This window comes from Mustela putorius, unplaced genomic scaffold, assembly GCF_011764305.1.
Source record: "Mustela putorius furo isolate JIRA1106 unplaced genomic scaffold, ASM1176430v1.1 tig00000545_pilon_pilon_pilon, whole genome shotgun sequence".
In the NCBI taxonomy this organism is placed as follows: domain Eukaryota; kingdom Metazoa; phylum Chordata; class Mammalia; order Carnivora; family Mustelidae; genus Mustela; species Mustela putorius.
In genome coordinates, this window is record NW_025421410.1 from 141,284 (window position 1) to 163,061 (window position 21,778).

Here is a 21,778-nt window from a genome sequence, read left to right on the forward strand (position 1 = left end):
TTTTTTTTTTTTTTTAAATTTATTTATTTATTTTCAGAAAAACAGTATTCATTATTTTTTCACCACACCCAGTGCTCCATGCAATCTGTGCCCTGTATAATACCCACCACCTGTTGCCCCAACCTCCCACCCCCCCGCCACTTCAAACCCTTCTGATTGTTTTTCAGAGTCCATAGTCTCTCATGATTCACCTCCCCTTCCAATTTACCCAAAATCCCTTCTTTTGAAATAGAAGTAGTCTGCCTCTGGGCTTTGAAGGTGCTCTGTTTGTAATCCTCTTTTCTTATTTGATATTTATGATTCTCTCCAAAAGTGAAGTGAGGCTGCATTTCTCCCTGCCAAACATAAGAGCCTTTGGAGACCCTCCTAGGCTTGTTGGAATTCCAGACCTGTGTAAAGGCTGCTAAGCTGGTCGCACACCCTGGTGCTCGAGGATCCCACTGAGCTGTTTTCTGGATGACCCTGCCCAGGACAGGGGCTCTAGAAGTGGGACCATTGTCTCTGCTCCTGTCTGATCCCGCTGCTCCAGCCACACGGTAATGGACCTGCTCCCCACATCATGGTCCCAGACCACCCTTGGACCTTCCTTCAACCCGCTTGGGGCCCCCCCAGTCTTGCCAGGGCTTGGGGGCTTGGAATGATTGCTGGCAAGTGCTGGGGTTTATATATCCATGCTCGCTGTGGAAACCTGTCTCCACACTGACAGCCTAGGTGAATTTGGATATGTCATTTTCCCTCTCCTGTCACATTCACCTCTTCTCTTGGCTAGGACTCTTGTGGGCTATAGTAACACTCAAGTATGATTCCAGTGTCTATGATCAGCCCAGGCATAGGGCAGTACCTTTATTGCCCAGTTGCCTGTCACACTCATGCTCAGCACAAGCCAGGCCCATGGAAATCACCTCCATGCTAGCTGGTTTGGCTCACGGGTCAACTGAGGTAGGACTAGGGAGGATGGCAGTAAACCCATCATCATTGCTCCACTGTTGCCATTTCACAGAGCAATCAGGTTGTCGGAGGTGAGAGGAGAAGGGAAAGAAGCAATTCATGATTCGGGGAAGGATGAGGGAGCATAGCAGGAGGGAGCCGAGGAAGGCAGGAAATCATGAGGACAGAAAATCATGGGCAGCACCTTGGATGCCTCTTGAAAGAATGGGATGACAGGCTTTGGTTGCAGGTGCCAGTTCTGAAATGTAAGGGCCAGAAAGGGCCCAGAGACCCTGGAGGACTTCATATCAGTGGGCTAAGGGGATCATGGTTCTGGGGCTGGTGAGATGGGGGGACTGCAGAGCTGAGGACAGAAATTGAGTATTTGGGTCAGGGACATGATCCTGGGAGAAGTGGCCTGAGTCCTCACCTCAGCCTGACTGTCCCCTTTCCCTTCGCAAGGCATGGCCATGTCTGTTACCATCGCTCTGCCCAGAGAAGACTATTTCGCAGACGTAGAAGATTCAGAACAATAGATCCATAATCCGTGTGCCATCATTTCCTCTTTCATTCCGTTATACTCTTTCTTTTCTTTCTTTTTAGTTTCTTTAGGTAATGAATTATTATATTTTGAGATGGAGTGAGATCATGGGATGGGGTGAGGGGCAAAAGGAGAGAGAGAGAGAGAGAATTCCAGGCAGATTACCCACTGAGTGCAGAGCCTGACAGGGGACTCGATTCCACGACCCTGAGACCATGGCCTCAGGACTCACACACTTCACCAGCTGAAGAAACCAGGCACCCCTCCTCTCTCTTACTGCTAACCTCCTTTTGGTAGCTTTGGCTACTTTCCTCTTTCCTGCTTTTTATGATTCTCATCCTGTAGGACCTGGGCTTATGCAGGCACTTGCTCTTCTCAGATCTTCAAATCTATAGTCTCTGTCCTCAGCCCTGCTCAGCAACTTCCTCAGCATTTTCCTGGTTTCTGGTCCCCAGTCTGCATGAAAATGCGAGTGCACAAATGAGCCATAGGCAGACTGAACATGAAGATGGGTTTCTGACCACAACCAATCCAGGACCCAATCCTTGTTGTCAGCCGAGCAAGCAGGCTTACTATGTATGTCAGACTTGGAAGGAGGTTGGCTGCTGTATCTAGCAAAAGGCCAGGAATCTGCACCAGATCCCGCAGAACAATAGGCCCAAATGGCCATAGTTCTATCTGAGAGCTTCCCTAACTCTTGTCCCCACTCCCCACCTAGGTCTGACGGACCAGAAAACATCAAGTTGGGACCCCGAACAGGCACATAGGATGCCTCACTTCTAGACAGCTCACTAAGGCTCTCTGGGCCAATAGGCTCCCATCGGGCATAGCTGAGGCCTTCCCTTTTCCCCACTAGCATGAGTTCTCACTCTTCTGCTTGATGTGGAGTCTCTGCCAAATGCACATAATGGTGGCTTGACTCCCTTGCTCTAGCAAGCTCTGATATTCTTTGCCTGTTGTTATTTGCTTGGCCTTCCTTTACAGGACAGGTCATCCCAGAGGTCCCGCCAAGACCCCGTCTGAGGTGCCGTTGCTTCAAAACCAAAGCTTTCCAGCCTGGCACCTGGGCCTTCTTCTGGGGTCCCCTTTTTTTTTGGCCTCCTTGGTGGAACCAGACCATTCCTTTTTGTACGCTTATGCTGTCCTTTTGGTTACAATGTTGTATTGTTCTGTGCAAACCTGTTGTGAGTCATAAGAAGAAGAATCAGAGCTTGGAACCATGTATAGGCTCTTGTGAATCTTGTCTGAGCCTGCCTCAGAGACAGGCAGCCCACTCAGAGCCAGTGCAGCCCCTGTTCACTCTCGGCCAGGCCTTAGGCCAAGCTGTTTGTACACTTGCTCAGATCAACAAGTGGTAAGACACTGAAGGTCACAGGTTTAATTTATTAAGCCACCAAAGCACCAATTCAGGTGGCCATTTTCCCAGTGCGTGCATAGTAACTGGTCCGCCAGTGTTGGTCAGTAAATGGAATCTAATTCTTGGCAGAGCCATCCTATGACAGTTGGCTTGGAATGTCCCAGGTTCTCAGCAGTTGAGCAGACCACTCACTGGCCACTAAGTGTGGTCAGCTGGTCCCTAGGAAGGCTCCATGTGAGATAGCTGGTAATATGAAGACTGACAGAGGATGGCCATGGTGGGTTTTTTCCACAGGCACTTCAGAGGGGCTTCTCTTGGAGGTAACTGTCTTGGGGTTTGGGTCATGGGTGGAAACCTAGAGGTGGGGGGCTGAGTGAGCATGTGGACTTTTCTGTTGGCTCAGGCACCTCCTCCAGCAGGAGTGTCCAAGAAAGAGACTTGGCTGTGGGCGTCAAGGCATGATCTCACATGCTCCAGGAAGGTGACTCGTGTTCAGGGATCTCTCTCCCCAGGGAACCAACTCTATTCCTGTCCTGGACCCATCCTCATCTGTATGGTAACTCCTAGCATGTCAATTTATCTCTGTACATTTCAGGGCCCTCACTCTAGAATATGGCTTACAACCCCTTTCTGTCCCCCCATACCTCAAAAGGGCCCACATGGGGATTACAGGAGATGGTCAAAGGTGTCATCCACGAGCTGTGAAACAGCTGCATTTCTCCAATGCTTCCATGAAATGAAGGTATGTGCCCACAGGACCTACCTGTCCGGTGTTCTTAGTGCACCCCCAACTGCAAAACCTCCACAAGCCCAACTTGGATTCAGGAGGCTCTACTGAGCAGGCAGCAGATGAATAATGAGATGAAAGGATTGAACTAGGAATAGGTTATCACCCATTTCCCTGGGTTCTTCTGCCAGCAGGATGTCCACAGTTCTCTCTATTATGATGCATTTCTCAGGATCTTGCCTCAAGGATTAAGAAGAAATGTTCACCCGAGGTGAAGAATATCAACTGGCCTGAAGCAGTGATTCGTGAAACATCACATCTGGCCAAACAACGGGAGGCCCCCTATGGATGGCCCACTTGAAGGTACTGTGGAAACACACTCTTTAGGTTCATTTCAGAATAATGAGTCTATTTTCATCAGTGACCCATATTTAAGACAAAACTATGAGATGTTCAGCTACATTCCTCTCTCCTGTATGCAATGGTGGATGATCAAGTCAATCGGTAGTGCCTCTAACTCTAGACATCAAGATACACTCCACCTCCAGAATGGGCTCCTGTTGAACAGTAAACAAAATCTCTAGCCAACGTGTGGACCGTTAGTTGTTTTTTTCCTCTTTTGCCTACATTCTTTGTTTTTCTTATGTTCAATTAGCCACCATAGATTACATGTTTAGTTTTTGATGCAGTGTTCAGTGACTCATTGTTTGCATAGAACACCCAGTGCTCCTCACCACATGTGTCCCCCTTAATACCCATCGCCCGATACCCCCTCTGCTCCCCTCCCCTCACCCTTCTGTAACCCTCAGTTTTTTGCAGGAATCCAGAGTCTCTCATGGCTTGTCTTCCTCTCTGATTTTTTCCCATTCAGTTTTCCCTCCCTCCCCCTATGGTCCTCTGCACTATTCCTTGTTTTTTTTTTTTTTTCCTTTCTTAAAGTTTTACTGTGTTGTTAGTCATCATACAATATGTCATTAATTTTTGATGCAGCATTCCAAGATTTGTTGCTTATGTATAACACCCAGTGCTCCATACAATACGTGCCTTCCTTACTACTCACCACCAGGCTCATGCATCCCCCACCCCTCCCCTCCAAAACCATCAGTTTGATTCTCAGGGTCCACAGTCTTTTTTTGATCCTTTACATGAACAGAACAAAATCATGTAGTATCCATCTATGTGCCAGAACACACACTGAACCCTACCTTTTGGGGAGTATTTAAAATACTTCATTTAGATAAGTATCGATTTTATGTATTTCCCTCCACTGGTCCACTCATACAGAAATGCTGTGTTAAAAAAACAGTGATTCGTTTCTCATAATTACTCACGAAGAGCCTGTTTTTCCAACACACAGTGACGGAGAAATTGGTCAGTGAATTCACAAAGGTTGAGAGATAACAAAGTACCTAGCCTTAGCTACACACAGAGAGAAAGCAGATCAAATACATAGATGGTGAGAGAATGACATAATTTGATTAGTATGTGCTTAGAGAAATATGACTTTGGAAAATGGAATTGGTGTTAACACTGCTTTTGATTTCATCTGGGACCCATGTTAAACTTTGTTCTAGAAATGTCTGATGACTCAGGACGGTAAAAATGGATAGGGATGGTGTTTTCAATCAAGAATGGGACCTCTATTTATTCTCAATATGTGTTTCTTTTCCCCTCTTCACCCTAAAGTTGGGCTAGTGACTCTATGGGGGGGTGCAGGTCACCTCCCCTCATTTCATTTCCTTTCAAAAACAGAGGGATAATGTGTGAGGCCAGAGTTCAACTTGGGAAAGGAAGTCTTTCCTCTCATGTGCCACCCTTGTCTGTGACTAGGCACCTGTCTGGACAGAATGAGTTGGCCACTGTGCAGCTCGAGTGACTCTGAAAGGTCTATGATGACACCATCACCATGGCGACGAGAGAGACACCTCTGCTGTGCTGTCCAAAGGTCCCTCTTTGGGCTGAGTGAGTCATTGAGACACGTACAACTCTCAAGGACGGAAACAGGATTGGAAATATTTTGTGTGGCTGCTGTTGTGATATGTTCTTACAGATCTCCGGACTGCTGTTTGCTGCTAACCAGATAGTTCACTCTTCCTCCAAATATTTTCTCATCAATGATAATTTTCTCTCTCCCAACTTGTCATTCGTAGTTATACAAATGTTTTATAGTTTAGTTTTATCCCTTGATTTCTATTTTTGGTTATTCTACCAAGCTAGCTGCCTTTTGTCCTTCGTTGTGAAAACTGTACTCCTCCCTGTGATATCCTGCACCAAACCCTTGACACACTAGGTTCCCCTAGGGGAGAAAATACGGCAATGTCTATTTTCATTTCTGTCCAAAATTATATATTCCAATATATGTTCAATATATATATTCGCGATAAGCACCTCCTGAAGCCAACTTGAAAATAGGACCGGCTCCTTCTCCCCTGAACTGTGAACAGGCCTAATATGGGGAAATTCATCAATTCAATTAAAGGGGCCCACTGCCTCCAAAACTCCCCCCCCCCCCCCCCCCCCCCCCCCCCGGCCCAGCTCAGCCTGAGAAGCCTGGAGTGCCTGCCTTTGGGGACCCAGCGGGATTGCCCGCAGGAAGGACGCATGGATGAGCCTGAAAGTCCCACCCTCTGCCAGAGGAGAGAAAGTTTGTCATTTACCCGGGCGCTGGGCTGTCACCACTCCGGGTTCCTTCCTCACCCGGCTCCGGGCGTTGAGCCCCCAGCCTGCGGGGAAGCGGCTGGACCTGGAAGCCCCGATTGGGGGCAGGAATCGTTTGGCGGCAGCTCGGCCGCCCCGCTCCCCCTCCGGAGCCCTTCTACCTGGCCCTGCCGCCTCGACCCTTACCTGAGGGGGTCTCGGCCACTTGCAAACTCTGCTAGCGGAGCCCAGCAGGCGCCAGGGTCTCCCTCGGCGACTCGCGCGACCCGCTTGGCTCGCCCGCTCCGTGGGCGCCTTCCCCGCTGCCAGCCGCTGCAGTGGCATCCAGCAAAGCCGACTCGGGATCGCCTTTCTCGCCACCAAGCCTGCTCAGCGCCGGGTCCGGGGCGGGGGTGGGGGGCTGCTCTTCGGGGCTGGCGCAGGGGGCCACCCTGCGCGTGGCCAACGGGAAAGTGCAAGAGTGTGCGTCCTGGATTGCAGCAGCGGCGACAGCGGCGGCCGAGGACTAGGAGGCGGTGGCGACGCCAGCCGGCGAGCCGGGGAGGCGGGCGGCGGCGCGAAGTGGAAGCCCGGTTCCCGCGAGCCTGGCGCCCGGGCGGGCGGCACTGCGGGTGCCCTGCGCCGGGACGAGGCCCCGAGCGCGCGCGGCCACCGGGTCGGGGGATGGCGAGGCCGGGGCACGGCGGGCGCGGGCGGCGGCTGGGCGCCGGGCGCCGGGCTCCGGCCGCTGTGCCTCGCGCTCGCCGCCTCGCGCGCTGCCTCGCTTGCTGCCCGGACTTCCCGTCTCCCGCCCGAGCTCCCCGCGCCGCCGCCGCCGCCAGCAGCATGCCTCAACGGGGCGAGCGCTGCCCCCGCTTAACTCCTTACGTGCCACCTGGCCCTCCCGCAGCCGTCCGCGGAGCCAGGCAACTCAGCCCCAGGCAGGCCTCCCGGCCTCGCTTTGCTTGTCTCTAAAATGGGCTCGCGGCCCGGCTCTGGGGAGTCGGGTAGAGAATTAACGGAACGGATTAGTGATGCGAAGTGCCATGCGGCGGGCATTAAGGAAGTGCTCGATAAATGGCAGAGGATTGGCTGCTTCTGCTGCTGCTGCTGCTGCTGCTGCTGCTGTGCTGGGTTAGCAGGTTACCTTGTAGAGTAAACACCCTGAAAAGGGCGGTTTGGCTTGCTGGTGTTTACTTTGTTCTTTTTAACTGGAAATAGGTTTAAGCTGTGTGACCCTGGGCTAGTCATTTACCCTCTCTGAGCCTGTTGCAGAAGATTCCCTCTGCACTGTGTGACCTTGGGTCTCAGCACCCCCTCTGAACCTCTTGTAGTAGCCTCATCTGTAAAGTGGGGGATGATCGATGTGGCTCACCTTCAAAGGACCTCCTGCAAATCTCTGGAAAGGGAGCTGCTCTCAAGAGAACCACCATGGAGCCAATCTCCTAAATGCCAGGCACCTGGCCGGGGTAGTTCCAAACACATCACCTCATTAAGTTATGGAAACAACCCTAAGAGGCAACTTGTTTCTTTTCTTTCTTTCTTTTTTTTTTTTTTTTAAGATTTTTTATTTCTTCATGTAACAGAGAGAGAGATCACAAGTAGGCAGAGAGGCAGGCGGGTGGGGGGTGGGGGAGCAGACTCCCCGCTATGCAGAGAGCCCCATGTGGGGCTCCATCCCAGGAGATCATGACCTGAGCAGAAGCCAGAGGATTAACCCGCTGAGCCACCCAGGCCTCCCGAGGCAACTTGTTTCAACTCCCCTTCGCAGGTGAGAGATTTGGCGCCCCAGGATGTTAAGTTAACCCAAGTTAGCACGCTTACAGAGGATTGGAGCTGGACCCCAGGACCTTCTGACTCCCAAACCAGTACCGTTAAGCTGGGGATTGAAGGAGAAGCTCTAATGTGGGCCAACCTTTGTTGAGGCTAGCAACCAGAATTTGCATCTGCATTTCTTTAATTAGAACATGTTGTATTTCCAATTATAAAATTAATTCTGGTCTAATGTAGGTATTTCAGAAAATACTAAAATATAGGAAGGAAAGCAAATCAACCCTATTCCTACCACCCAGAGGTAATAATGAAGATCTTGATGTAGTTCCCCCACTCTTTTTTCTATACCCACATGTAAAGGCAGTTCGCATAAGGTGAATAATCCCAAGCACACCATTCCGTATCAGGAGATAGGAAGGGTCTGGCAGATGCAATTCATGAACCCCTTGCTGAGGCTGGACCCCCCAGGTGCCCCCAGCTTCAACAAACCCAGATGACAGTTACCCTACCACTAGTCCAATAGAAACCTTACCAGGTTGGGGATTTGTGCATTTCACCCAGTTACCATTGGACAAACCCTGCTCTGATGCTTTCCCTTCTCCCACTGTTCCTGTGTCTTTTAGAAGACCAAATCATTCCTTTGCCTGGAGTACAGAGACTACAGATGTCACACACACCTTCCAGGCTGCCCAACCCCATCAGGAACAAAGCATTCCCAGAGTGAAGTCCCCAGGAGGACCGAGGCAGTGCTACGGCTTAAAGGTGCAAGCAATCTGGGTTCAAATCTGTGCTCTGTCTCAAGCAGCTGTCACCTCTCTGAGTCTGTTTCACATCTATAACATGGGGCAGAAAGAACACCAACCCTCTGGAGTCGTGAGGCTTACACAAGACGAAGACCAGTAAATACTCAACTCATAGCAGCTATTGCTTTTCATTAGGGAGGAGAAGTGATCTGAATAACACTAATACTGATTGTCAACAACTGTTGAGTCCTTGCAAAGTGCAGGCACAATTCCCATTAATGCCTAACAACAACTTCAGGTGATCGGTATTAGGACTTAGTCCATTGAGAGATGGGGAAACTGAGGCCCAGAGAGATGAAATCCTCTGTCAGAGGGTACATAGTAAGCTCACAGTAGAGGTTGGGTTAGATCCCAGCTCTTCTGGCCCCTGCGGCCCAATCACCAGCACAATTCCAAATGGCAGACTTGGTACCTTTCCCATGTCCTCCTCGTCCCTCCCCAGCTCAGAACCCTCTTGCTCTGTCTGGGGGACAAACCTCCTCCTGGGAGTGATCTGAGTGATCTAGGGACTGACACCTGGCTATGGAGCCCCCTGCAAGGTGCTGGGGATCTGAGAACAGAGCTATTAATCTCCAGCAGCCAACGCCAATCCCCAACGCCCCCTCAGGCATAGGCACTGGGCTCATGGAGAAATGGAAAAAGCCCCAGGCTGGGACTCAAGCAGGTGAAGTTCAAATGTTAGGCAAGTGTCCTGGATTGATCACTCCCCATTTTCATCAGCCACAAAAGGACGAATAATGTTTTCCCTGCCTACTTCCTAGGGTTGTTGGGAAAATTATGGATTGGAAAACACCTTGAGTAGAACCATGTAAAAATACACAGCTGTGATGTTAGAGTCATCACAGGCATCACCATACAAGCAGTACAACAGAGCATCGTGACATTCTGTAGCCGTGGAAACTGGGGGCTCTGGAGACAGGATTGTTTTCCTCCATATAATGTCCACCATGTGGAGGGAGGGGGCTGATTCTGCTTTTTCTTCCCTTGCCTAATTCTTGGGGTTGCCAGGGCACCATCCAAACACTGTGTAACCCCCTTGCTGGTCTCTGAAACCAAGAGATTGAGATTCGCTATAGAGAGTAAGGAGTAGGGGCTCCTGGGTGGCTCAGTGGGTTAAGCCTCTGTCTTCAGCTCAGGTCATGATCTCAAGGTCCTGGGATTGGGCTCACTGCTGGCCAGGGAGCCTGCTTCCCCCTCTCTCTGCCTGCCTCTCTGCCTACTTGTGATCTGTCTGTCAAATAAATAAATTTTTTTAAAGATTTTATTTATTTATTTGTCAGAGAGAGAGAGAGAGCACACAAGCAGGAAGAGGCAGAGAGAGAAGCAGGCTCCCTGCCGAGCAAGGAGCCCGATGCAGGACTCGATCCCAGGACCTTGGGATCATGACCTGAGCCGAAGGCAGTGGCTTAACCAACTGAGACACATAGGTGTCCTGAAATAAATACATAAAATCTTAAAAAAAAAAAAAAGTAAGGAGTAAAGTTTTAGGATTTTTGTCTAAACCGCACACACAGTCAGTTCGGGCAGAATGAGACAGTCCATTTCCTCTAGGCCTGATCATTGGACAAACTCTAATTTTTGCTAAGGTCCTGCTCTGAGCGGGTCCTTGGCCTGGCCCTCTTTTGGGTATCAGGTTTCTGAGCCTCTTCCTCTCTCTGCTCTTGCTACTTCAGCACAGAATCTTACTGTTTCTTGGCCCAAGTCTGCTGCAGGACTCACGGAGGAGAGTGAAGAAACAAAGCCATCTTTGAAATCAATTATAAAGACCAAAACAATGATGTAAGAGAGCTTCTGTGAGTAAGATGATGTAACACCTCCAAGCTATGTTCATAGAACAAGTCACTAACCAGTACATCCCTGTCTTTGAACCACAGCGTCTAAAAATAGTATTTGCTGTAATTTCCTGAGTAGCTGGTATAAATGGAAAGAGTGTTAGAGTAGTGAGTGAGCTGTGTTGGGTGGTAACTAACTCCCCTTTGATGGTAGTTTTCTTTTTCTTTTTTAGGATGTCGTTTATTTTTTTTATTTGACACAGAGAGAACACAAGCAGGAGGAGCATCAGAGTGAGAGGGAGAAGCAGGCTCCCTGAGAAGCCGGAAGGCCAACACTGGGGCTTGGTGTGGGGAGTCCCGGCTCATGACCTGAGCCAAAGGAGTCTGCCAGGAATCTCTCTCTGCTCCCCAGCCCCTCCATTCAGAATCCTCCTATGATTTCCGCCACGTCCCCCCTCCCCCGCCCCAGCCCCACTCTTCTGATGGGGGCTGGTCTGCCATGCAGAATCCCAGAGTCCAAGGGCTGTGTCTTTCAACCATTCCTCTGTCCCTGGCATTCACTGAACACAGCGCTCTGCACACAGTAGGCTGTGTTAGTCTGCTTGGGCTTCTGTAACAAAAACACTGAAGACTGGGTGGCCTATAAGCAACGGAAATTTATTTCCCACAGTATAGGGGGCCGGGAAGTGCAAGACCAAGGTGCCAACAGATTCGGTGTCTGGTGAGAGCGCACCTCCTGGTTTGCAGACAGCCATTTTCTTGCTGTGTCCTCTTAGGGTGGACGGGACTGAGGGATTTCTCTTCAGGTCTCATTTGTAAGGGCAAGGATCCTATTCATAGGGCTTCCACCCAGGTAACCTATTCACCTTACAAAGGCCTCACCTCCTCCTACTATCACCTTAGGGGTGAGGTTTTAATGTACGAATTTTGGAGGGACACATTCGGTCTAGAGCACAGGTGCTCTGAAAGAAATGAATGAATTAATAAAACCGTCCAGTATTGCCACAGATATATACAGGTGAAAAGAAAATCTGGTGTGATCCGGAGAGTTCACTCATTAAAAATTCAGTAAAAGAGGCAAAGGTATGTAAAAGTAGAAGAATGTGTACTGCAGTACCTTTTAATGGCAGAACGCCAGAAAGAATCCAAATGCCCAACAAGCGAGAGAACAGAGGGACCAATTCCGGTATATTCTTAAAGGGAAGGTACCACACGGCCGTGAAAAGTAATGAACTAGAACTCTATGCATCAGCTTGGATAAATCTCAGAAATTAGAGCATTGAGTAAAAAAACCAAAAAGCTGGCTGCAAGATAATAAATAAGCTAATTGCAAAAGGACACATACATAATACTAGTTAATAAAATTCAGAACTATGGAAAACAATTCAGTATATTTTTATGAGCACCTACATGTACAGTTAAAGCAGAGAAACTGTGAATACCAAGTTCAGGAGAGAGTTTATGGCTGTGGGGGGAGAAAGGGGGCAGCAAAGATCCCAGAGCACTTTCATTGTGTCTTTAATGTTCTACTTCTGATGCCATTTGGTGGATACGTAGAAGTTTTATTGTTTTTTTGGATTTTCTATTGTATGCCTGAAATATTTTATTTTATTTTTTATTTTTATTATTTTTTAAGATTTTATTTATTTATTTGATGGAGAGATCACAAGTAGGTGAGGAGGCAGGCAGGGGGTGGGGGGAAGGAGCAGGCTCCCTGCCGAGCAGAGAGGCCCATGCGGGGCTCGATCCCAGGACCCTGAGATCATGACCTGAGCTGAAGGCAGAGCCTTAACCCACTGAGTCACCTAGGTGCCCCTGTATGCCTGAAATATTTTATTAAAGAAAAAAAACCCAAGCTAGCTGTTGAGTGAAGGCCTAATTCCTATCTCCATTCAGATATTCGCTATGTGTCTCGAACAAGCGATTTAATCTCTGAGCTTCGGTTTCCTCAACATTACAATAGGGATAATAAATCTTGGAAGAATTAAGTGACATCATGGGTGTAAATTGCTTAAAGCAATGGAAGTATTCAACAAATGGTAACTATTCATATCATAATTAATTATCAACAGCAGTTAGTTTCAAATTATTTGAAAACTGGAGACATCCAAGAAGATCAGCCATTTTAAAAAAGATTTTATTGTTGAGTAATCTCTACACCCAACATGGGGCTTGAACTTAAAACCCTGAGATCAAGAGTCACATGCTGCACCGACTGAGCCAGCCATGTACATCCAAGATCAACCACTTCTAACCTGTCTTCACAGATGACACCCTAAGACTTGAGAGGTTGGGAAGCTGTCTGAGGTCATGGGGGGCATGGGAGGCAGCACTGAGGATGGGAGGTGTGCAGAGGACCCCCCTCTGGGTAAGGTGCTGAGCAGGTCTCTGTTCCAAAGTGCTTCCCTCAAAACCTCACTTCCTTCTAGGGAACCAACAATGGTCACATGGGGACCTACTAAAACAGGGACACAGGTCCCAGAGGTACCCGGACAGGTTCTAATGTGGCTTCCTAATCCCAAGGCCTATTTATGTCACCATGAAAGAGATGGAGAAGAATAATGTCACAAGGGCATCCCTTTCTATTTTATATAACTATATATTTTTTAATATTTTTAATTATTTATTTGTCACAGAGATATCACAAGTAGGCAGAGAGGCAGGCAGAAAGAAAGGGGGAAGCAGGCTCCCCACTGAGCAGAGAGCCTGATTCGGTGCTCCACCCCAGGATCCTGAGATCACGACCCAAGCCAAAGGCAGAGGTCCAACCCACTGAGCCACCCAGTTGCCCCCTATTTTGTATTTTTTTAGTAAAAATCTGATGCCTAACACACAGAGGCATATATCTTCACAAAAATACACAAATTCAAATACAGTTTTTTTAATAGCCCCAAACTGGAGACAACACAAATGTCTATCAGTGGGAGAATGGACAGCGTTGCACTCTTTCTGCAGGATAATACTCTCCGGCAGAGAATGAACACACTACTGCTATCGGGACCACACAGACGAATGTCCCAAACAGTGTGGATGAAACAAACCAGACCCAAAGCTTTTACTTGCTGATATTTACATGAAGTTCAGCACTGGCAAAACTAACCAGGAGGCTAGATGTCAGAGTAGTGGTTGTGCTTCAGTGAGAGGTTGGAAGTGGGCTGGGGGGGCCATCCGGGAATGGATAGTGTTGTGTTGGTTGGTCTGGGTCTTGGTTCCCAGGGTGTGTTCTTCGTGAGAATGCATAAGCTATACTCTTATTGCTTGTACACTTATGGCCATATATTACACTTCAATTAAAATATTGTTTAATATAAAAAAAACTTGCCAATTGCAGTATTTTAACCACTATTAGTTACTGATTGTTTATGCGACATCACGGATGGAGTCATATGATATAGAGGGCAATTGTGGGCCTCTCAGTTAGCAACTTCTCCGAAGCCTTGACCTTGAACGGTACCAGCTGAAACCAGCTTTCGTTTCAGGCTCACTGAAAGGGGGGATTGTCTACTGAGGACCCAGCCAGGTGGAGACAAGGGCCATTACTCAGGACATCTGATCCAGAGAGACAGGCAAATTATCTGATTTGGCAGTTTCCTGGGATCAGATGTCCCAGATATTGGTCAAACTGCCATGGAGACACCACACATCCCAGCCAAAATACCCACCAGGTGGACCCTTCTCCTGGAGCCCTAATTGTGGGCGGAGCGCAGAGAGAGGCCTGTGCCACCCCGGGGTTTCCTTTCTGCAAGAGGAGCCAAAGGATCTCTTCCAGAATCTGCAGAGGCGCCAGAAAGGTAAGGCCGATCTGGTCCCAGCGGCGCTCCAGGCCTGTCCCCTCCAAGGACCCAGCTCTGAGCCTTTGGGCAAAGATGATCTCATTCAATCTAGCAGCCCTAGGAAAGAAGTAGCATCACAACTCCCATTTTGGGTGGAGGAAACAGGCTGGGAGGGGTTGAATGAGTCTCCCAGGACTGAACACCAGGGGCGCTATTCCCCATTTCTTTTTTCTTTTTTTTTTTTTTTTAAGATTTTATTTATTTATTTGACAGAGAGAAATCACAAGTAGATGGAGAGGCAGGCAGAGAGAGAGAGGGAAGCAGGCTCCCCGCCGAGCAGAGGGCCCGACGCGGGACTCGATCCCAGGACCCCGAGATCATGACCTGAGCCGAAGGCAGCGGCTTAACCCACTGAGCCACCCAGGCGCCCTATTCCCCATTTCTTATCCAAGTTACTGGCCCATCTGGCATCCCTATGAGCTTCACTTCCACTGGATGCTCAAGGAGTTCAGGTCCCCCGCCATGCAGGCTCACAGGTGCAATTCAAAGTGCAGGGGTTCCATGGAGGAAACTGCTGCAGAGGTAGAAGACAGAGAAAGCAAGGTCGGACAGGAAGAGCCTTCAAACTGAATACAGGTCTGCCCTCTGGGAAAGGCCACGGGAAGGAAGGCGGTCTGTGCCGGGAGATCCCCATACCACAGCTCAGCTCAGAGGCAAGAACATTATCCTGAGTGTACCCTGACTTCCATGGGAAAGTCATATTCAATATATACTGACTGACACACCTCTCACTGACAGGAGCAGTACCGAGCAGAGACTTTTTTTTTTTTTTTGAGATTATTTATTTATGAGAGAGAGAGAGCGAGATCGAGAGCGCACACATGCATGAGCAGGGAGAAGGGGGGCAGAGGGAGAGAGAAGCAGAATCCCCATTCAGCAGAGAGCCCAATGTGGGGCTCGATGCTAGGACCTGGAATCATGATCTGAGCCGAAGGCAGACTCTTAATCAACTGGGCTACCCAGGTGCCCCTGGATGGATTTTTTTTTTTTTTTAAGATTTTGTTTGAAATAATCTCTATACCTAATGTGGGACTTGAACCCACAACCCAGAGATCAAGAGTTGCACATTCTACCAACTGAGCCAGCCAGGTGCCCAGAGTAAAGACTGTCTTAAAACACTGTTGCTTATGTATCCAGTTATCTGTGCCCCAAGCCTACCCATGGAGCCAAAAGCCCTGTCTTATTTGTCAGGTAGTACCAGCACAGAGTAAGGCGTTCACACATTATAGGGACTAATAAATGCACATTTCTGAGCCTGAACTGGAGGCATAGCCATGGGACCACGTGCCACATTCATTAGTTGATTTAATTCCTGATGTGAGAAACAAAGGCAGAGGAAAAATTATTAATTTTCCTTACTACCTATAGCCCATTGACAAGCCCTTGAACCAAGAACTTCCTCTAGGAACTCAGCTGCCTTGATGTTAACACTTTGCTAAGGGCAAAAGGCAATCCTAGCTCAACTCCACCCTCCCCTACTGCCTAGGATCCTGTAAGTCAACTTTAACATATAAAAATTCCTTTGGAAGTTTCCTGTATCTCTTAACCTCCCAAGATAGGTCTTGGCAATCACCCCACAAGCCTGTGGTTGACTGATAAACATGGTCTCATGGCTAAGGTTTTATTAGACAATAATAAATGACCTTTTCCAACAATAGCTAGCCTCTTCAAGGTCCTAGAAACCTTGTTCCCAAATTCCTTAAAAGGTTTACTCTAACCTATCCCCTTCCCAACTTGAAAGTGCATAATGGGCCACTCCTCACGACCCCAGGGCAGCTCTTACTCCCCAGAGGTCCTGTCTCTGTGCTTTAATGAAACCACCTTTTTGCACTAAAGATCTCTCAAGAATTCTTTTTGGTACACTGAAAAGAAACTTTAAAAAAAGGAGAAGAGAAAAGAAAAGAAAAAAAAGGAAAGGAAAAAAAAAGAAAGAAAGAATTTGTTTTTGGCCATGGGCTTTGAACCTTAACGCTTTTCCTCCATCAGTCCCCACCACAGCCCCATGTAGACAGTACTGTTGCCATCTTCCCAATGGAGAAACTAAGGCCCACCAGGGTGAGACAACCTTCCGGAAATCATGCACTGGGAGGTTTCAGGCTGGGGTCGTCCAGGCTCCATGCTGGGGTTTTTCCGGCAGGACATGTAGCTGTCAGGCACGGCAAACAGGTCAGTCCAAAATGCAGCCCGATGTCCTCATTCTCCCTGGAGATGCCCGCCCAGACTCCAGGGAAATACTCTTGGAAACCAACCTCTTCTGGCGTGTTCCAATTGAAACCCATGAGTATCCTAGGAAGAGAGAGAGCCCGGGGCTTGTGGGTTGAAAGGTTTTTACCATGAAGGTCAGGGGATGTCAGCCCGTCCTGGTTACAGAGCTGGTCCAAGAAGCTTGTGTTTTGAATGTTATTTCTTTCCCATGTCTTCCGTGTTCAACCTTTTTCCATGCAAATAAACTCAGGAGCCACAACTGTGCGAATCACAACAGCCATTTTTGCGGATCTCCTACTAGGGGTGAGTCTGGGGTCTGCTGGTCTGGGACCCATCACATCCACGTCGGCCTTGCAAACCCACAGCCGCCATGCACCGTGGGTATTCCTACTTCCATTTTTGAGGTGAGCAAACAGGCTTAGGGAAATGAAGTAACCTGCCCACTGCTGGAACGTGGCACAGAGAAGACCTGGATCCAGCCAGGTCAAGTTCTGAGCATAAGACAGGGAGAAAGGACACCAGCAGCCTGAACCGGAAGGGCCCTGGAGGCAGCCATTCCTTAAAAAGACATATTGGGACAGCCTTGTCCTTGGCCCCCTGCCTCCCATCACCACTCCAAAGTCATCCACAACAATCTCTTAGAACATACACAGCTCTGACTACACCACCCCCTGCTCAAGACCTCCAAATGGCTTCGTGTTTCCCACAGCTGAAACCCAGACTCCTTCACTTGGCACCCAAGGCCTTCTGCAGCCGGGCCTGAAATCCACTTCCTGCCTCCTTTCCCACAGTTCCAGCCTACCCTCTGTAGCAGACGCTCCCCTGCTCCCCCACACCGCATGCTGGTTCTCCACCTTGCCTTCGAAGACGCTCTCTCTCCTCCCTGGAGTGTTTTTTCTCTCCTTCTGCTTCTCCACCCAGTGAACTCCTGCTCGTCGTTCGATTTCAAATGGTACCTTCTTTTGAGAGGTCTTGGTTTCTAGAAACCTGTGACTTCACTAACATACCGGGGACGGGAGAGTAGAGTGAAACCAGTTGGGCCAATGGAATCTTCTTCTCTTTATGCCTTAGGACGCAATCAGAGAAGGCAATTCCATACCCTTGATCGAGCCCAAAGAAATGCCTCCCCAAAACCATTTACAGAAGCTGGAAACCTCCCTCCATCCCCTTTTCCCCACACTAATTGTTTTGTTTGCCCAGAAATAGCATAACCCATCTTGGGGAAAGCTGCTTCTTTCCATTCCAATCTTGTGTGTCTGGAGGAAGCCATCCCTGAAGGTGGTAGGGACACCTTGGAGTCTAACTTGGCCAATCTCAGAATCCCAAGGCCCCGACCACAGTGATTGGTCCAGGAATTGGCACATGACCCAAGCTCAGCCAATCAACAAACTTCCCTGGGAGTTTTCTGACTAGTTGGTGGGGAACAAGGCTATTTTGTGTGGTCGGAAGGTTCTAATGTTTAGATGTCCAGAGCCACCCGTGATACTGGTTTGAGACCAGTGAGGATGACTAGCTTGAGGGAATGAACCAGTTTGCCGACAATAGACTACACAGAGAGGATGTTGCTGAATTAGTTTCTGGCTTCCAACACTCCTGGAGATTGCTTTCACCCCTGATCTTTCTGCAAATGGGTCTCGGGGGCCCATGAAGTCTTTAGTAGGAGTTCAAGTTCAAGATGGGTTCTGATCTTAAAACCATAGGGTGAATTTTGGTCACTTAACAACTACAGGGTTCTAACAAAAACAAAATTTAAAACTCATTCTTCAATTACATTAGGTGATAATGCAGTCAATAAATATTTATTAAAGACCCGGTATAGACTAGGCACTCTGCTAAGGAGGATCCCAGAGGGAGAGAAAAGTATGGTCCCTGACCACACAGAGCTCAGTCCGCATTACCCTCACTTAGTTATTGAAATTTAAAATAGTTAAAATTAAATAAAATTTGAAGTTCAGTTCATTAGACTCATGTACTACCTTTCAGGTACTCAGCAGTCCCATGGTGCTGGTGGCTACCGTATTAGGCAGCATGTGATGAGGGAGCAGAAGGCTGGCTGAGGACAAAGCAGCAAAAGCTGGCGCCTTGCACCCCCTCTTCACCCTTTCCCCTCCATAGGTGTAGCATTCATCAGGCAGCCCTGACTGCCATGAACAATAAGCAAATAGTTAACTTGCACAGCTCACAATCCTGCTAGACAGGAGTCTCCCTTGGCTTACAAATGTCCTAAATCTAACTAACAAAGACGATTGATAGCAGGATTGTGACACCCCACCAAAAAGTCTCCCAAAGATCTTAATGTTAATGGCTTGTCTAAAGACAACATTGATCCAGCAGCAAGGGCAAGGCCTCTGGCAGGCCTGGAACATCCTGGCACCTTGTAGGCCCTCTTTAGCATATGAAAACTCCACTGAAACCTCCCTTCCCCTCACCTTCCCCCAACAGCAGGGTACATAACCTGCCATCCCTCACAACCCGGGGCAGCAGCTCTTCCTGCCCACGGGTCCTGTCCCCGTGCTCTAATAAACCACCATTTTGCACCAAAGATGTCTCAAGAATTCTTTCTTGGTCATCGGCTCCGGACCTCAGCCCACCAAACCTCACCTAGGTTCTAGAACTTCATCACATGGACACAAAACCTCACCCTCAGCACAGAACTTTCCACTGGCCCATGCTGGTCTAGAGCCCTGCCCATCCAAAGTGTTCTTGAAACCAGCCCCATCAGGCTCACTGGAAATGCAGAATCTCAAATACCATCACAGATTTAGTGAGTTGGAATCTGCATTTCAAAGAGATTGTTGTGACTTCCTTAAATTAACATTTGTTAATGGAGCCTGGGGGAGGAGGGTGTTGAGCCACAGTTACCCAAGACAGCAGTGCTGTGAAATAGAGTTCATTGGTTACTCACCTGTCAGGCAGGCAAGGGGTACTCAGCTGCCTGGAGGGGTCTGAGCAGGAAGGGCCAGGCAGAGTGCTGGGGGCCCAGGCCTTCATTATGGTCCATGGGTTCCCAGTCTGAGGCTAGATTGGTCAGTTCTAAACAAAAAGGGTGGGATTCTTGTAAGCCTCGTGGCCCTGGGCGGCAGGAGAGAACGCTCATCACAAGGGCCCTTGGTGGGTCCATGTGAGGAACTTACATTTACTTATGACCACAGGTTGTTCATTTAGGACATGTGGCCATGGAAGAGTCGGCATCAGTTCAAGGCCCCTGAAGGCTGCTGGGCCACACAGAGCAGATGCTGAGACCGAAAAACTACGGAGTAATTGAGCGAAGTGCTCAACACAGACGCCCAGGTGATTCACATGTGCGTTATCCAAAGAAACGCCATCCTAAGAGCCGCTCTGAGTTTAGCCCCTCTGCCTGACGCTGTCACACACACCCTCCCGTGAGCAGCAGTGGAGGGTCCCAACCTGGCCTTCAGCCGACTGACCTCCCCGCCAGCCACAAATTCAGCTCTCACAAAGTGGACGGTGGTGCACCCACCTAGTTGATAAATAGGATTCCGGTAAACTAGGACCCCTGGACAAGGTGGGACCCTAGGGGCAATCCCGCCTAGGGATGATTTTCTGGGATCCCTTTCTTCAGGGTAAAACCACTGCAGAGAGCTGGGAGTGAGCAGGCATTTATGCTGTGTTAATAGTTTATTTTTTTCCCCAGAAAGAGAAGAAGAAGGCCCTTGCTGTGTGGCATGAGTTCTGCTCGTTCTCATGCTATAAAGGATGTGCCCACCCCTGTGTGGGCTTAGGGGCTCTCAACCATCCCAGCCTGATTGAGAAGCACTCTTTGAAAAACCTGTGTGCTGCACGGGGGCGCGCCGCGCGCGCACACACACATACACACTTCAACTAATTGGTGGCAACCAACCATAACCAAGAAAAAAGGCAACAAACTATCCATTTAAATTGCAGATTGTGACCTTTATGCTTGAAATCTTTCAAACATCCTGTTTATAGCTTTGGGGTTCTGGCATTCAATAATTCTCCAAATTATTTTTCTCCGTTGGTTGTTTTATTTTTCCCCCAGTTGTCATTATGATGCATTGCATTCTCCCAATTTCTGGGCCTCACCACTTCCCCCTCCCGCCCCCCTTCTCCCCAGTTGGTTTCTCCTGAGAGTCCCATAATTTGCAAAGACCAACAGCAGGACTTTTCTTGAATGTTGCCACTTTAATCAGGCCAACCAGCTGCAGGAGCTGCTTTGCAAGGCTTCACCCTGCCCACGCAGAGACCAAGGCAAGGGGGTTTCCGAAAGGCTGGGGGTGGAAAGGAGGGCTTTTTCTCCAAGCTGTGCAATGCCTCTGCCCCCCACCCCAAGATCTCTGATGCACTGATCTGTGAGGTCATTCCCGGAAGTGTTAGTCAGTTACGGGGCAGATATTCCAACTGTGTTACAAGTAACTAGGGGTTAAATTCAGAGGAGAGTCTTCCTTATGGGGGATTTCTCAGGACCTTCAAAAACCAGCTCCTTTGGGGGGTGACACGAGGTGGCAGGTTTCCCAAGTTTACTTAATCAGAGTGCACCTGTTTTCCTGGATGGTCTCGTAGATCGACATCCACCATCCGCTTGTGGGGTGCTGCTTGTCCCAGTTAGTACTGCAGGGAAGGTCCTGAAAACCCAGCCCACAATGACAGGAAGGGAAGTAGGCTCTGCCTCTCTGTAGAATGTGCAGCTGCCTCTGGCTTCCCAGGCAGCGCAGTAGGGACTCAGGATCAGAAAGAATGGGTTTGAGCCCTGCTTCCTGGCATCGTTAATATGCCCATTTTAAGTACACAGCTCATCCCCACACTTGTACCTGTTGATCTGGGAGCCTGAGTGGACATGGCTCCTTCTGCCTGCCCATTCTCCTCTCTCTTCTGGAAACAAACCCCTTTTTTCAAGGGGACACACAGATCCTTAGAATTAATTAGCCTGTGGAGGCTCATTGCATGTTTGATTCTTCTCAGAGAGCTGATGTCTGCAACAAAAGTGTTTGATGACTGAATGTGGATCGCTGAGTCATTCCAGCAAAAATAACGAGTAACAACAACAACAACAACAAAAGTATCATGGGCTTCCTGTGTACCAGCCACTGTGCTGCTCCAGTTTCCATTCTCGGACTCACTTAATCCTCAGGACAACTCCATGAAGGGGCTCCTACAATTATTCCTATCTTACAGATGGGAAACTGGAATCGTTTGCCATATGACTCAGAGAGAGCAATCAGAG

General features: G+C 48.8%; 1 protein-coding gene and 1 long non-coding RNA gene across 5 annotated transcripts in view; one reads left to right on the plus strand and one right to left on the minus strand.

Annotated features, from left to right (window-relative positions):
• Positions 1-7,191, minus strand: part of LOC123392382 (translation initiation factor IF-2-like) — a 74,763-nt gene extending 67,572 nt beyond the window's left edge. Inside the window, exon 1 of one of the 4 annotated variants that reach the window (XR_006607105.1) lies at positions 6,397-7,176. Coding sequence is in view for 3 of the 4 variants with exons in the window: in XM_045081217.1 (XP_044937152.1) it covers positions 6,397-7,037 (641 nt within the window). In the remaining variant the exon portion in view is untranslated. Of the gene's footprint in view, positions 1-6,396 lie in introns of all 4 variants that reach the window. The other 3 variants (XM_045081217.1, XM_045081216.1, XM_045081215.1) reach the window with 3 other exon arrangements.
• A 641-nt stretch (positions 7,192-7,832) lies between these two features.
• Positions 7,833-10,556, plus strand: LOC123392384. The gene is made up of 3 exons (XR_006607108.1): positions 7,833-7,960; positions 8,586-8,724; positions 10,439-10,556. It is a non-coding gene; the product is annotated as an uncharacterized LOC123392384 (long non-coding RNA).
• Positions 10,557-21,778: the final 11,222 nt, after the last annotated feature.